Source organism: Stegastes partitus, unplaced genomic scaffold (genome assembly GCF_000690725.1).
Source record: "Stegastes partitus isolate 25-593 unplaced genomic scaffold, Stegastes_partitus-1.0.2 Scaffold1826, whole genome shotgun sequence".
NCBI classification, from domain to species: domain Eukaryota; kingdom Metazoa; phylum Chordata; class Actinopteri; family Pomacentridae; genus Stegastes; species Stegastes partitus.
This window is the reverse complement of record NW_007579557.1, coordinates 1-16,257: the sequence shown is the minus strand read 5'-3', so window position 1 is coordinate 16,257 and position 16,257 is coordinate 1. Positions and strand designations below refer to the sequence as shown.

The window sequence follows — 16,257 nt, the reverse complement described above, 5'->3', positions numbered from 1 at the left end:
AGCATTGACATCATTGTCTGAGATGTAAACGTGTCAGTAAATCACAATTCTGGTATTTTTCAGAGTCGTCTGTGAGCACCGTGGCTGTGTGTGCTGGCTCTGGGGCCTCGGTGCTGAGTGGAGTCAAGGCAGATCTCTACGTCACAGGTGGCTAAAAACTCAGTTTACTTCTCATGTGCAACAATTACAGACACTCCATGTTGTTATCAGTGAAGTGGTCGTATATTACTGCACCCAAAGATGGAATACTATCTGTTTTTCAGGTGAGATGTCCCACCACGAAGTGCTGGACGCTGCAGCGAACGGAACCAGCGTCATCCTCAGTGACCACAGCAACAGCGAGCGAGGTTTCCTGGCTGTGTTCAGGGAGAGGCTGGCCGTGCGTCTCCCCGATGTTGTGACAGTGATGGTGTCGAAGGCCGACAGGGACCCTCTGGAGGTCGTCTGACCTCCTCTGTACCAGTTAGTCCGTTGGATAACTTCACACTGTTTAGATCGGACAAAACTGAGCGATCCAAATGTGTCAAGCTCTTCACGTAAAGCCGTCCGCTGACTGTACAGTTTCTGAGAGAACAAGCTGTGCCTCACGCTATGATGGAAATCGCGTCCTCGGTACATGTTGTGCTGTTTATCGTGTGTTTCTGGCAGGGTCTTAATAAAAATGGGTTCTGGCTGATCGAAATGGGCTGTAGGCGTGTTGGATGAGGAAACATCATCAGCCTACAGACGCAGTGAGAGGCGAAGTGAAGCATGTAATCTATAATCTAAATGCATGCGGCTCGTACATGCAGCGCATCTATTCACGCTTAATCCTGATAGTCAGTGACCTCAAGTTTGAGTTTGCTTCGGTGCGACGAGACATTCAGCAGATTTCCCCCTAAAAGGAGGCATGTTTACATCATGTACAGGGGGAAAAATTAGGTAATCCTCATCAGATTAAAAGCTTCCATCATAAACACGCTATACAGGAAACTGCATCAACCTGAGTCAGCTGTGAGAGTTTAAAGGCAAATCACAACACGGAACTCTCAGTGATGAATAAGAATATGACCAGGATTCTTAACAGGATGACCTTTAGGCCTTTGTGAGAAAACACAGGTGGACATCAAACCATTTAGCACATACATGTCAAAGAGCAGGCTGATGGTAATACTTCATGCGCTGTCAACAGCCCGCGCCGCCGTCCCCCGCTCCAGTAACGGTTAAAACAACAAAACGGCTAACAGTCCTCATTATTGGCTTTTACAGAGTCGTGTGGCTGCATTGCCCGTGGCACACCTGTTAGCTCGTAAAAACATTAAGAGACGTCGCCAACACCTCGCCGCCCCCATCAAGGTAATGACCTTTCTCTCAGCTCACACCTCCACTTCCCCTCCGTCCTCAGCAGCTTTCATCCCCAACAACACACACACACACACACACACACAGATGGAGAAGGAAAACAACAACTAGAACAACACGTAAACTTCACTCCTGTAAACTGACTCCAGCTGTCTCTTTTATAATGTTTGGCATGTCTGCCAGCAGGTAGGTTCAGGCCCTTTTTTCTTCCAGTTTGAGAGTTTTCTTTTTCCTACTGAGCCTCAGGAAGAGAGCGCTCGCAGAAAAACATTCATGCAGGGATGAAAGTCAGCAGTCAGACAGTTGGCAAGTCCTCCAGAAAACATCAGATCACTGTTGTCGGCTCTTGGATATTACAATCTCTTGTAAAGTTTAATGTTTTGTGACTGTGAGGAATTCAAGTTTAAGCAACTAAAGCAGACTGTGAAACACACTGATGGCGACTAGGGAAGCAAAAACCGCTGCAAACGGAAATTCTTAAGAGACAGAAGTGAGGATGACAGATGTTTATCACCAAGCTGACAACATTTTCAACACTTGCATGTAACACATTGTACATATAGTTGTAATTTCTCCTAAACCGCTTGACATTTGCACTGATTTAACACTTCTTATCTCTAGGCTGGAACATATTTAAGTACATTTCCTGAAGTGCTCTTTTTAGGTAGTTGCACTAAAGTATTCTTATTTTATCCTCCACTACATGTTCAGTGTAGAGTCTCTATAATGAATACTTTTGCAAATACTTTTGTAGTTTCACTTCAATCGCTGCTTCTCTTTTACAGCAGACCTGTCCATGGTAGCACAACATATTAAAACCCATCGTATACAACATTCGACACACAGATCCACAATGAAACAAACACCAGCTGTTTGAACACCTCTGAAGAAAAACATCCACATGCCTCCTGTCCCACATTCTCTTAAATGCCCTAAAATGCAAATGCAGATGCAAATATGTTTAATTTCAGATCTTCCTGCAGATTATTGCATACATGAAAATGCATAATCCCACAAAAAAATGGAAAAAAAGAAAAAACAAAAACAGTAAAACCAGTAAAAATTACACGAAAAATCTGACATAATGATATTTTTGAGCTGATTTAAATAAACTAAAACTGTAATTTTATGCTCACTTTCTAAAACAACAAATTAGTATAACAACAGAATTTTGGATGCGGTCTTCTGATTAGGCACAGTTTGGGCCTGTATTTGATTATTTTCTATTTTACATTAACATGTACATGAATCCTGTCTAGGTGTAAGTTTGCTAGATATTACCTTTAATTTAACAAAAATGAAAAATCTGTAAAATAACCAAATTTTTTAAATATATTTTTTAATCATTAAGATACTTATACTTTACAAATATCTGCAAAATAATGACATTTTTTGCCGATTTAAATACAGTAAAAATGCTGTAATTTATGGTCAAACATAAAAGAACAAATTGCTATTTGCAAAAAAAACATATTTTTGTTGTTACAGTTTTTTTAGCCTGTTTTTTGGGGTTAACATTTAAAATTTTGCTTCTTTCTTTAACCAGATATTATCAGTAATTTCACAAAATCTGTAAAATAACATGAAATTGTTGGAAAAATTACACTTAGAACTTGAATCCTTTTACAATGAAATCAAAAAGGAAGATGCTGCGTAAAAATACAAGATGTCACCGTAATCACTCGCCGGCAGAAAAGTAGCTGTTCTTTCTTTCCATTACAAGTAGAACATGATTTATTGCTCTACACCTGCTAAATGAGTATAATCACACTGTGGTGCTACATTTACTCATCTGCTCACCAAATGTTCATCACAAGACGTCAGAATTGATTGAGAATCAATTCATCTGAACATTTCCAGCATTCAGGGAAACAGTTGCTCAGATTCAGTTATAATAATGAGCTCATACCTGAATTCAAACCTACATATAACAAAAAAAAGAAACTCTTGTTTGTGTAGCGACCAAATTGCAGCTGTTGGCCAAACTGTCTTCCTCCTCTTCTTCCACCTACGCTGAGGGTTTGACTCCCTGCTGAGAAAACCTAACAGGGACTCTGCTGAGAGGAAGAAACTTGTCATCAAACAGCCACGGGGGGCCTCCCTGTAAACGACCAGCTCTCTACGCACGTATGAGAGGCGCCGCATTTCCTACGACATTTTTCCATTATTAAACTAATCACAGACAATTAGGGAAATAAGTTTTAAAAATGCAGCTTTACTTCCTGCACACACTGAATGCAATGACAGTGACTTCAGTTAAAGATAAGCATGTGAAACTGGTTGAGTAGAGGCTGGTCTTCAAGACATGAAGGGGTGGGTTAAGTCTACACATTCTTCATTTTAGCAAATAATTACAAAGGAAAAGTGCCAAAAGTAAAAGTTGTGCATTTAATTGCTGATGCATGAATGTGTGAACAGCGTTTTAGGTTGTTGCTGGTTGAGATGGAGCAAATTTTCAGCACTTTGCATATAGTTTGGGTAGTTTAGCTACAGAATTGTGTGTAAAATGCTCGTCTGCAAAGCATCCAGTAAGTAAAGCTGTAAAATAAGAGTGGGGGGAAGTTTAAAGCATCATATGTGCTGCAGAAATGTTGTGGAAGAGAATAAAAAGATTCAAGTAAAGCATGTGTAGGTCTAAGTACCAGTAAAGTTATATATTCGGCCTCTGTTGATGTAAAATAACACAGATCACATAAACGTTCTTTGCAGACTTTGAGGTAAACCCAGATTTTTCCAGTCACCTGCAGCAGAACCAGTGTTGTTTGTGTTTGTGGAGCAGGGACAGAAGGGGAGCTGAGGGGACAGGGAGGTAGATGAAGCTGAGTGAAGATGGGACCATTTGGCCCGAATGTGTGAAGATCCACACACCTATTTAACAGAGCAGCCCGGCGCTGAGGGCTGTTATTGTAAAAGGACAGCAGACAGACAGGAACTCAGAGACAGAAGCCAGAGAACAAGAGAAAACTCTAAGAGGAGATCACCAGAGCAGCCACATAGGAATACCTGGACGAGGATCTTAGAAGGAGCTGAGGAGTGAAATGCTCCTGTGGGGCAGGTGAAGAGGACGAGTGAAGGAACGAACACTGAGCCGGAGAATGCTGAGCGTGGAGATGTTTCCCAGTTTGGCTCTGGGGCCCCAAAGGATCGGAGACTGTTTTTACAGAGGTGAGAAAAAGAAAGAAACTGGACATGCATGGAGATGTGTGATTTCAAATATCCTTAATGCTCAGTCATGAATTTAATGATGCTCTTTCATAAATCATTAGCCTTTTAACTCTTGCCCTTCAGGTTCTCCTAAAACGAACAACATCTCTGAAAGAAGCTAATAAGCACCATTTAGTGCAGACGGGGGGTATTATGGGGCATTTAGTGCAGCTCTCAGAGCAGCAAAGCTCCTAGAAAACTGCTGCACTGAAGGCTGGGATGGAGAGTTGTAGTTAAGCACTTTATTCTCAAGAAAATGTCAAACATTTTAGATAATTATAACCTGGTAACATTAAAAGCCTTGAAATGAACAAGCTTGAAGGGAAAGTGGATCCAAAGTACACTTACTTCTCCAAGTTAGTGGCTCAACATCAACTACTTCAGTGACTGCTGATTAGATTCACATGTATGCCATCACAATATGCACATGTGTTTGCATTGCTTTTGTCAGTCCTAAATGTTTTTCTTTTACGTTGGATTCAGAGCGGGAGCCTCCTGCTCACCTGCCGCTGTTTCCTCCCACCTGTGACGTGGCGGCTGCAGCTCTGCCGCCGAGGCTGCTGGCTCCTCCCCCCGTCCCCAGTGAGCCCACGTCCAAAACCCAGAAAGATGAGGTGAAGATGGAGCTGGAGAACTCGTCCTTGTGGAAACAGTTCAGCTCAGTGGGCACAGAGATGATCATCACAAAGAAGGGCAGGTGAGGCCGTCGAGGGCGGCTGACCTCTGACCTTTGGCTCAGCTCTCCTTTAATTATTCATTTTTGTCTTTACTGTTACTTATAAATCTACCAAACTCATCACTCGGTTTTATTTTTCTGAATCTATAATTTACCAGCAACCATTTCTCTCTCAGTTTCTTTTATTGTCTACAGTCTCGTCTTCTTTTTGTTCATGTTTCGCTTCCTTAACTTTCCACTGTCCTAACATGTTTCCTTTCCTGATCTAGTAATCGAGTACTTGTGACAAACAATAAGTTTAGGTAATAAGACAATAGACAGACCCAGCGATGTCATTCTTAACTTCCTCCACTGTCCTCTTTCTCCTAGACGGATGTTTCCGGGCTTGAGGTTGAAGCTGTCAGGCCTGAATCCGTCCCTGCGCTACATCCTCCTCCTGGACATCGTTCCGGTCGACAACTCGCGCTATCGTTTCCAAGGCGGCAGCTGGCAGGCTGTTGGCGGGGCCGAGGCGAGGCTGCCGGACCGCGTGTTCATCCACCCGGACTCACCTGCCACAGGTGCACACTGGCAGAGCCGCACCATCTCCTTCCACTACGCCAAGCTCACCAACAACACGCTGGACGCACAGGGACATGTGAGCGCTGCAGGCTGATACAACAAATAGGCTTCAGTGAAGTCCTTTGCTTTTATGGTGCACCTTGAGTAAACACTTTCCTTTTTTTTTCTCCAGATCATCCTACACTCGCTGCACCGCTACCAGCCCAGACTTCATGTGATCGAAGCCAGAGATGTGTTAAGGTGGGGGGGAGGGCAGCACTCCTTCGTTTTCCCTGAGACCCAGTTCATCACTGTCACTGCCTACCAGAACAACAAGGTATCGTAACATGTGTTTACATCTTTAGTAGTTTCTTTGTGCAATACCAGCTTCTATATGTAAGACATGCAAAATTAAGGAAACAAGAGCCGATGTCAGAAGTGGAAAGATGGTAAATCAACTTTTAAAAGTGTTTTCTGTTATTTTCAGATCACGGAGCTGAAGATCAACTCCAACCCCTTCGCTAAAGGCTTCCGAGAGGACGGCATGAACAGCAAGAAGTAAGAAGAAGCACAGAGATACACACTCAAGATTGTCGATGACATATTAGGGAGAATCTAAACTCCTTTTATTTTTGCTTGCAGACAAAGAGATGCAAGACAGAAACGAAAAATTTCCATCTTGACAGAGACTTTGGATATTGGTGAGTGGGATGACCAGACTTATGCCGTCTTAAATCATTGATTCAAAAGCTTCATCCTGAAACATCTCCTCTCCTCTGCTTCTATCAGTGAACTGTGATCCCTGCGACTCGACTGAGCTCCTGCAGCAGCCCACAGACACCAACACAGACCTGCAGGCCCTCGCTCTGGCCTCCCTGCCTCCACTTTCCGACCCGTCGTGTGGGTTCAGGCCAGAGGAGGCCTCCTATCAGGACACGCTGGTTCCAGAGCAGCCGCTGGACCTCGGCCAGGCGTTCATGGCATCTCAGATGACTGACATCAGCATCACGATGGCCGGCGGGATGCAGGACACAGCGGGGAGCGAAGTGGCAAACAATATGATTGAAAGGTAGGCGTGCTCGCTGCTTATCTGAGTTTAATGCTCGAGTTAAATATAGATCATCATCATCTTCTCACTCATGCATCCACTTTCACAGGCATCATAAAAACAGTCATGTTTCCTGTTACATTCAGTCCAATTTATCCATTATTTGTGTCAATTAAACACTTTATTTCAGTGTTTATTACAATATTCTTGAATAGTTTTTGGTAAATGATGTGAGCTTTCTTGCTCACAGTGGAGTAGAGACGATTGATGTTGTGTACACGCTTCATATTAAACTATAGCCAGGAGATTATCAGCTTAGCTTAGCATAAAGACTGGAAACAACAGGCCTGCTTCTGACCAAAGGTGGTTAAATTATACCTTCGAGCACCTTAAAAACTAAAAAAAAGTCACCATTGTGATGAAGAACTCATGTTAGAACAGTTCTGCAACTTGATTCGAGGGAAAGTCAATCTGAAATTACATTTTTTCCAACTAAATATGTGCTTTATGGGACATGTTAGACACGATCTTATCATTAGACTCACTGTTCTTTCATTTTTCTTACTCTGTAAAACAGAAAATGTTGATTAATTGTGGACGTCCTGACATTAGAAACACAATACTAACAAAGTAGTGAACCTTTTTTTTTTTTTTCACACTTTTGCCAAAATGAAAATACCAGGTTAGAAGTACAAAATGTCATTACAAGTTGGTGGAATCCACAAAAGTAAACGGCCATCAACGAAACAGAAAGACTAATGAGATTTACACGAAACCGTAAGTAGCTCCACTCACTAGTTCCAGATCTCATTACCTGTTGGAGGTCAGTCTGTAAATTTAAGTAAATAAATAATGAAATGATGACAAAATTAATGAAAAAAAGAAAGAGGAAACATCAAATTCAGATTATGTAAGAAAGATATTATGATGTAAAACTGTATAAATGAGGGTTTTTTGTGGCGTTCCTCAATAAAACTCAGGGTGTCAGTTCATTCTAAAGAGCTTTCATGGAAGGTCTTTAGGAAACCTCTGTCTAATGCGCTGCAGCTTTTCATAGACGCATTTATGAGTCGGGAGGGACGGATGTGTCCTTTTATGGAGAATAAGCCTCTTAGCGAGCAGGGCGGTGAATGTAATAACTTGCTGTGAAGCTTTGGAAGCTCAGAGGAAGGAACTCCATAAAAGGGCTGCTGGTGGCTGGATACAGACCGACTGTTTCAGCATTAGAACCTCACCAGAGCTCTGATCTGTTTCTTCTCTCCTCCACAGATCAGACACGATGGCAGAGCCGACGTTCACCTCCGGCTTCCCTGCTGCTCCACCCAGCTCCTCCTCCTTCCCTCCAGCTCCTCTTCCTCAGCCGTCCTCCTCCTTCTCCTCCCTCCCCGTCCCCGCCTCCTCGGACGCCTCCGACCCCCGGCCCTCCATCCCCCCCATCGACTACCCCTCCCTCCTCTCCTCCTCCCCCGCCCTCTCCGTCGCCGCCACCACCCCCTCGCTGCAGCAGACCTCCTTCACCTTCCCGACCCCGCCTCCTTCCAACTCCTCCTCCCCTCAGCCACTCCTTCCGTCGTCCTCCTCCCCTTCCTCCAACACCTACCACACCATCCCAGAGACCATCAGCCCCCACGTCCAACCCGACGCCCCCTTCAGCGCCCCGTCTTCCGCCTGCCAGTCGGGTCTTCAAGTCCCGGCTCATTCTCTGCTCAGCCAGCCGAACCAGCCGCTGCAGGGGGAGCCGGGTGGAAACAACTCGCCCAGTGATCAGAGCACTGTGGCGTTCATCTACCCAAACGTCCCGCCGACAAATCCTGCTCATCCTCCTCAAAACCAACCAGCAGCTCCGACTCCGCCGTGCTCTCTACCAGCTCACGGCGCCTCCACGTCTTTCGCCTTCCCGTCCGTCCCTCCACACATGCAGAACCTCTCATTTCCAAATGTCTCTCCAAGTCCCGCTCTGCACCTCCCAAATCTGACCCACCAAGCTCAACCTCCCTCCCTCGCCGCCGCCGCCTTCCCCACCTCCTCTTTCTCTCACCCATCCTCCTCCCTTCCTCACCCTCCTTTCCAGGCCTCCTCTTGCTTGGCGTCTTCTTTCCAGCAGTCGGCTGGAACTCTTCCTCAGAACCCCTCCTCTTCCTCCTCCGCCTCCTCCTCCTCGTACCCACCGGTTGAATTAGGAGCCATCCCTCAGTTCAACCCTGCTCTCCCCTACAGGCCGGAGATGGTGCTGCACCACCCGTCTCTCCTCCCTCAGCTGGACCCCTCCCTCCCCTCCTCCACCCCTCCTCCAGCCCTCTACCCGGCCTTCCCCTCCTACCCTCTGCGGCTGTGTCAGGACCCCCACCCCTCCCTCTCCATCCCCTTCAGGCATCTGTACAGACAGCACCAGCACGGCCACCCCCACCCACAGGGGTCCTACCTGGATATGGGCACCAGAGCAGTGTTTTGAAATACAGTCATGCTGACAGCGCTTTTAGGAAAATTAGCAATTAGTTCGAAGTAGTAGTGTAGTCTTCTGTGTGTGTGTTTTCTCAACAATTCTGCTGATGGGATTGATGGATTTGATACTGATTTGTATATACTTGGTAAAGATTTTCAAATATTCATTCCAGTGTGAAAAATAAAAAGTTTCCTTTCCAGGCTTTTGTGATTCGGTTCTCCATCCATCCATCCATCCATCCATCATCTATACACCGTTTAATCCTCACTAGGTTCATGGGGGGCTGGAGTCTATCCCAGCTGACTCAGGGTGAAGGCAGGGGACACCCTGGACAGGTCACCAGTCTATCACAGGGCTACACTTAGAGACAGACAACCAAGCACACTCACATTCACACCTACGGACAATTTAGAATCACCAATTAACCTCAACATGTTTTTGGACTCTGTGGAAGGAAGCTATCACATGAGACTTCCATCTCTTATTGTGCAACTGTGTGAGAAAACACATGCTATTGTTGTGTCTGACTGCACACAAAGACTCATACGCTTATGAAAAAGTACCAACCAGAGCAGCACACTGAAGCTTGGCCGATGTGTCGTATTGTTGTCCTGAACAGAGAGCAGAAACAGAGCATGTCAGGAGGTGGGACTGTAGAAATTTACTCCTGAATAAACAGGAAAACTGTCACTTTAACTCCTGAATGATCCCATTTAAATGTGCTTAACACTCAGAAGTGTTGGGCCAGTTTATGAACAGGATGAGAAGCTCAGAGTCGAGGTTCTGACCTGCAGTGTAAAAAATTGCAGCATCAATCATTTTGTGAGCAGCTCATGCTTGGTTTGTTATCTATGCCAGCTAAGCAGACTGGAGTAGATTTTCAACTTGTCGGGTCAGAGACGTATGAGAAGGATGGCAGCAGTTAATCATTTCTCTCCGGGCTGCTTTGCTTCGCTTTTTGTTGTGTGGAAAATCTGTTTAATAACTGAGCCCTCTGGAGATTTGTTCATGCTTCCACTGTTCTCTCTGGGTCACAACTAGATTTCCTGTAAAATTACAGCAAATTCTGTGGTTGTCAGTGTTTTACTGCATTTTTACAGCGTTACTATTGAAATTTACTTAAATGGTTACGTACTGTATTGTTGATCACAGTTCTCTACAGTAGAATATGAGGTTAACTGTTTAAAACTGTGAACACACTTTCCAATAATATACTGTATTTATATAACGTTACCACTGTAATCAATATTAACTATATTTATTTGTAAATTACCACATTAATTCTACTAAAGTGTATAAACACAACTGTAAATTGCAGACGTATACCATAAATAACAATGTGTGTTTCATTTTTAGGATCCAGATTTGGGAAATCTGTTTAACATTTAATAAACACATATATCACTTATTACCTTAAATAATTAAAGATAAACAATCAGCCAAATGATATTTTTATGCTTTATGAAGATGCATTTATTGACAGTAATGTATGAGAATTTGTAGTCTAATTAATATAGTTTTAAAACTAAGGGGAAAAATATTTTTAACCAAATGTAAGTTATGTTCAAGTTTTATAATATTACTATTCGCTGTATAAATCAAACAATACTTTGTGAACTGTTAAATAAATAAATAAATAAATAGAAAAGAGAGAAAAAGCAAACAAACAAAACTTTTTGTTCCATTAATTTAAAAAAAAGTTGTTCTTGTTTTTGGCTACAAAAAAACATCAGATTTTATATTATTTATCTGTTTACAAATAAATGAATAAATATGAAAAGAAAGAAAGAAAGAAAGAAAGAAAGAAAGAAAGAAAGAAAGAACATAATTTGGCAGTTTTGTGTTTTTTTTTACAGCCATTCATTATGGTAATAACCTAAACATGTGTCACCCTACAATGTTCCTAATGGATCACAAATAAAAAATGTACAAATACCATTGTATGCAAAATTGTAAATGCAGGGAGTTGCATTCTGCTCTTTATGTTTTATGCATTTTACAGCCAATTTAGGCAAATAGTTCATATGAGAATGTTTGCGGGTTGATGCCAAGGGTCGACGTGCTGTTTACTCAATGCAGAAGAGTCACTCATTAACCAGTGGGAAGCGAAATGTGATGAATTTCACTGGTTCATACTCGAACCCTCAAATTGCACTTGTTCACACTCCTCTGAGGGCTGTGAAGGACGAAGGGTAAGGGTTTTATCTTAATTACATCCTTCTTTTAAATGTTACACTTTTTTGTGACTTTGGATTAACAGAGATGATCAGAAGTCGACTCGATGCTGCTGCCTGCTCTGTAGGAGCTTTTGATTCTGTTGTTTACTGGTGTTGTGATTATTCCTGCTACGATGTACAGACACGTCTTTATCCTCCTCCTGTAGGTTCTGACATGAGAGCAGGATTCTTCTCCTGAGTGAACCTCTCAGACTGAACCACCTGTTACAGCTAACTCTCAGCAGACACACGTCAAAATCATAAAAGAGGAAGATTTACACAAACACTTCAGCACTCAGACGCCTTGTACAAGCTGAGGCCGTAACACATGAACAGATCCACGTCTGTCGGGGTGATGTTGTGCTCTCATTTGCGTCCGTCGCTCCCTCACCTCTTGTCGCTGAGGCTTCTGGGTACCGCAGCCTCCAGGACTGCAGCCATCAAGCAGCCTGAGCTCCTGACAGCCACTCTGGCCTTCGAGGATCCCAGCGCCTTCAGGGTGAAGAGTCTGGGGGAGCTGCTCCGGGCTCTGGGCGTCTTCAGACTCTGTTCCTTCCCCGTGCTGGTTAACAACTGTGGAAAGGTCAGAGTTTGTAGTTTGTCTAAAGATTATAATACTGAGGGAAGTTTGATGAATAGTACTGTGAATGGAAAAGAGTCAGAAAGAGAGTCCTGGTGAGTCTGTGCCACTCCTTTAATGGGAACGCTGTCTAGGTTGTGTTGTTTTTGTTGTGGGTGGTTAAAACCACTAATTAACCACATGTCATGTCTGGATGATTATTCTGATCGTTGCTGCTGTGATGCAACAGTGTGACTGTACAAATGACTACATGTACAAAATAAGGCAGGAAAGTAGGTCACAGCCTCTGCCCTCCTCTCCATCACGTCTCCTCCTTCTTCTTCTTCTTCTTCCTCCTCAGCTGATGTCGGTGGCTCGTACCCTCCTGGGCAGGAGGGGGTTTTCCCTGCTGCTGCGACCCACCGTCTACGCCCAGTTTGTGGCCGGAGAGAATGAGAGCGAGATCTCTCAGTCCATGGAGAAGATGAGCTCGCTGGGACTGAGGCCCATGTTGGCTGTTCCCATAGAGGAGGATCTGGGGGAGAGCACCGGGTACGACTCATGTACACTTTAACCAAATGCTGTTAACATGTGGATCAGTTTTAGCCATCTCCCACTCTGTTATCATGCTGTAATGGGCGGCTGTGGCTCAGGTGGTGGAGCGGTTGTTCTCTAATCGCAAGGTTGGCGATTCGATCCTCCACCACTCCACAGTCGAAGGGCAAGACACTGAACCCGAAGTTGCTCCCAATGGCAGGCAGCACCTTGCATGGCAGCTCTGTGTGTGAATGGGTGAATGAGAAAAAGCACTTCGAATACCACAAAGGTAGAAATATAAGTGCAGCTGTTTAATGCTGCAAGTTACAAACATGACATTCTAGATAAAAAGTAAAAAAACTAAAAGTATTCAAGGACACAGCTAAACAGGTAAATGAGCAAACAAATAGAGACTTCAGAAAACCTGACAAAACAGAAAGCCTCTCACATTTAAGTGGAAATCCTAATCTGATACGGGGTGCACTTTTTCCTTCAGCATGCTCCTCTTCAGGGCAGTCATACCAGCTCGGCTCACATTAAGGTGGGAACACACACCCTCCTGGGATTTATGAGCATCTTCCATATTCCTTCGAAAAAAAAAAAAACATAAACACAGGATAAGATACACATTTGTCCGTGCAGCTCCTTTGAGAATCTATCTGGAGACGAAAACCTGAACGTCACCTCGCTACACAGGCTGAGTCCAAAATAAACACGTATGGGTTTTATGCCTCGGGCTGGTTTTCTGTGGTGCAGCAGCTCACCTCCAGCAGAAAAAGATTCTGCATTGGGTTTTTAGTGAAGGCTCAGGTGAACCTGTGTGAACCAAGATGTTCTATATTAGATTTTCTGTGAGTTGTTTACGATGTGGGATTTAAAGAACTGCATGTATTGGGATGCAGGCTACAAGGTGGAAAAGTGGTCAGCACCGTTGCCCTGGTTTGCGTCCCGGTGAGGACACCCAGGATCTTTCTGCATGGAGTTTGCATGTTCTCCCCGTGCAGTGTGGGTTCTCTCCGGGTTCTCCAGCTTCCTCCCACACAGTCCAAAAACATGTTGAGGTTAATTGGTGATTCTAAATTGTCCGTAGGTGTGAATGTGAGTGTGCTTGGTTGTCTGTCTCTAAGTGTAGCCCTGTGATAGACTGGTGACCTGTCCAGAGTGTCCCCTGCCTTCACCCTGAGTCAGCTGGGATAGACTCCAGCCCCTCATGACCCTAGTGAGGATTAAGCGGTGTATAGATAATGGATGGATGGATGTATTGGGATGTAAATTTGATCAAAAGGAATCCAATACACAATGAGAGTCTGTGAATGTGGTGCATGTGATTCTTACTTGTGTGGTCGCCAGGTCTGGTCACGTCTTGGTGGAATTTTTAAGTAATGTTTTTATCATTTTCAGAGATTTTCTTTTTGTTCTCGTCACCCCCGAAGCTGCACAGCATTCTGCATTACACTTTGTTTGATCTCATTCTCACTCCTCCCAAATCAGCATCTCGCACATTTCTGATTTGTTTGAACTCCAAACATCTCTACGCTGCTGATTCACACTTGGGTGCATGTTAAAGCGTGGAGTCCGTGTCCGTCTCATGTTTCTGTTTGTCGCCTCCAGGGAGAAAAGATACGACGACAACATGGAGGCCATGTTGGAATGTGTGCGGATGTCCCACAGCAACGCCTGGTGCAAAGACCCGATGATGCAGCTGAAGATCACCGCCCTGCTCAGCCCGGAGCTGTGTGTAAGGCCTCCACCTCAGAGACTACGCTCACAATGCTTGTAGGAAATTATACCTTCCAGACCATTTTGAGCTGAACTCCCTCCGACATATTTAAATTAGATTTTGATTAACATTCTTAAAATCTTTCCTGGACCTTTATCATCTGATTTTGTGGGAAACTTCAGTGACATTTACTTGAATATTTTATCAGTTATTTGAGCATTTGGGTCATGAGGACAAACATTTATGCAGTTTCCAGGAGTCAGAGGTCATAGAAGAAGCTGACCCGCTTTCCAGTCTGTCAGCATTTTAATGATTAAGTCGGTGGGAAAAAAAAAGATAAGAGACACATTTTAGTGTTTGATGTGTCCACAGCTGGTCCTGGTTGTTTTTGAACCTTCTTTCCCCAAAACCCAGCTCATTTCCCAGAGCTCTCTTCTGATCTGAAGTTGACTCCATAAATAATAGCTCATCGCTGGTGTAAAGATAATACTCAGGGTGCTTGTGCTGAGTTTGTTTTTCCATTTCATGCTACTTTATACTGCCAGTCCACTACAATTTATTTGCTAACTTTAATTACTGGTTACTTTGCATGTTCAGGTTAATAAAACTAACTATAATCAACAAATAAATGATGGAGTTTTATTGTTGGAATGATTGAGATGGAACTTAATTGATGCACAGGCCAAAAATGTACAAACTATTGAAATCAGTTCCACCTTCATCATCAGTAACAATAAAATGACGAATACTTCAGTAATTATAAACCAATGATATGAAGCGTTGTTCTGAAATAAGTCATCCTGCCTAATGAGCGCTTTCACTTTAGGTAGTTTGAATGTATTTTGATGCAATTCAAATATACTGTTCATTTTACTCAAGAACAAAATTCTTGTTCTCGTGTTGAAGGTGAAACTTACAACCCTCATCGCACAACAACCGTACGATCTGGATCTCCTTGTCAGAGCGATGGATGGAGAGGTGAGTCCACGGTCCACCAACATATGTTCCTATTTGTTGTGTTTTTGCTTCTGATGAGGGTGATTCTGATGTTAAATGATCATTTTCACTCAAACTTTCTCTTCCAGACGGTCTCCTTCCCTGGTTTAGATGAGAAGGAAGCCGCTCACTTCCTGTGTAGCCTGAAGAGATTCAACAAAATATCAGAGGTACAGACGTGAAGGACGACTGGACACCTGTGTTGCATGAGAGCGTCGACTTTGTATCCTAAACTCTGAATCATTGACGGAGTTCACTGTAGTTCATTTTAATTAATGATCAGTCTCACAAAGATCGTTTGTTCTTCAGGCCAGCGTGAACAAAGTCAGAGTGCTGGTGGATGCAGAGTACACCTACATGAACCCCGCCCTCTCTCTTGTCACCATGGCGATGATGAAGAAGTTTAACAAAGATGGCGCCTGGATTTGGAACACCTATCAATGTTACCTGAAGGCAATCATCTGTATTTCTCTTTCTTATTTTTTTTTTAAAAAACAAATATCATAACACTTTCTGTTATTTGCACCAAGAACATGATCAGATACGTTCCTCTGTGTGCGTGTTTGTCCTTCAGGAGTCCAGGTCTCTCCTGTTAGACGCTCTGAGTCTGTCCAAAAACGAAGGTTTCTGTCTGGGCGTCAAGCTGGTACGAGGAGCCTACATGGACAAGGAAAGGAAGCTTGCAGAGAAAGAAGGTCGCTTGGATCCCATCCATAAGTCCTGGAGCAACACCAATGACAGGTATGTACACTGTAAAACAGATCGTATAAAAAAAGCTGTGAAAATCTGGCACTCTCACTGCCAGAAAAAATATATGTGAAAAAACCTGGTAAGAAACAGGTTGTGTTTGTACCACAAATGCAGCATACGGCTGTTTTTAATCATTTAGTTATTTGCTTACTGCAATTTAATTTAAAAAATTAACATTAATAAACCTAAAAATATCACACATGCCATAACAACTGCCTTAAAATACA

The 16,257-nt window shown here is 43.5% G+C and overlaps 3 protein-coding genes across 4 annotated transcripts in view; all 3 read left to right on the top strand.

Moving 5' to 3' along the window:
* The window catches only part of nif3l1 (NIF3 NGG1 interacting factor 3-like 1 (S. cerevisiae)), a 6,631-nt gene extending 5,420 nt beyond the window's left edge, over positions 1 to 1,211 (top strand). For both annotated transcript variants that reach the window (XM_008302505.1, XM_008302504.1), the window contains exons 6-7: positions 64 to 147; positions 264 to 1,211. In XM_008302505.1, the coding sequence (XP_008300727.1) occupies positions 64 to 147; positions 264 to 448 (269 nt within the window). In that variant the 3' untranslated portion in view covers positions 449 to 1,211. The remainder of the gene's footprint in view (positions 1 to 63; positions 148 to 263) is intronic.
* A 2,413-nt stretch (positions 1,212 to 3,624) lies between these two features.
* tbx6 (T-box transcription factor 6) lies at positions 3,625 to 9,453 on the top strand. The gene is made up of 8 exons (XM_008302503.1): positions 3,625 to 4,506; positions 5,029 to 5,242; positions 5,591 to 5,858; positions 5,955 to 6,098; positions 6,249 to 6,319; positions 6,404 to 6,462; positions 6,551 to 6,830; positions 8,079 to 9,453. Exons 1-8 carry the CDS (start codon positions 4,437 to 4,439, stop codon positions 9,259 to 9,261), a joined length of 2,289 nt encoding a protein of 762 aa, XP_008300725.1. The 5' UTR covers positions 3,625 to 4,436; the 3' UTR covers positions 9,262 to 9,453.
* Positions 9,454 to 11,823: 2,370 nt separating this feature from the next.
* On the top strand, positions 11,824 to 16,250 carry prodh2 (proline dehydrogenase 2; the record flags this gene model as incomplete). The annotated part of the gene is made up of 8 exons (XM_008302517.1): positions 11,824 to 12,051; positions 12,389 to 12,579; positions 14,176 to 14,302; positions 15,191 to 15,262; positions 15,370 to 15,450; positions 15,590 to 15,733; positions 15,855 to 16,020; positions 16,233 to 16,250. Coding segments are annotated over exons 1-8 (1,027 nt in total), but the record flags the coding sequence as incomplete, so codon positions are not given.
* Positions 16,251 to 16,257: the final 7 nt, after the last annotated feature.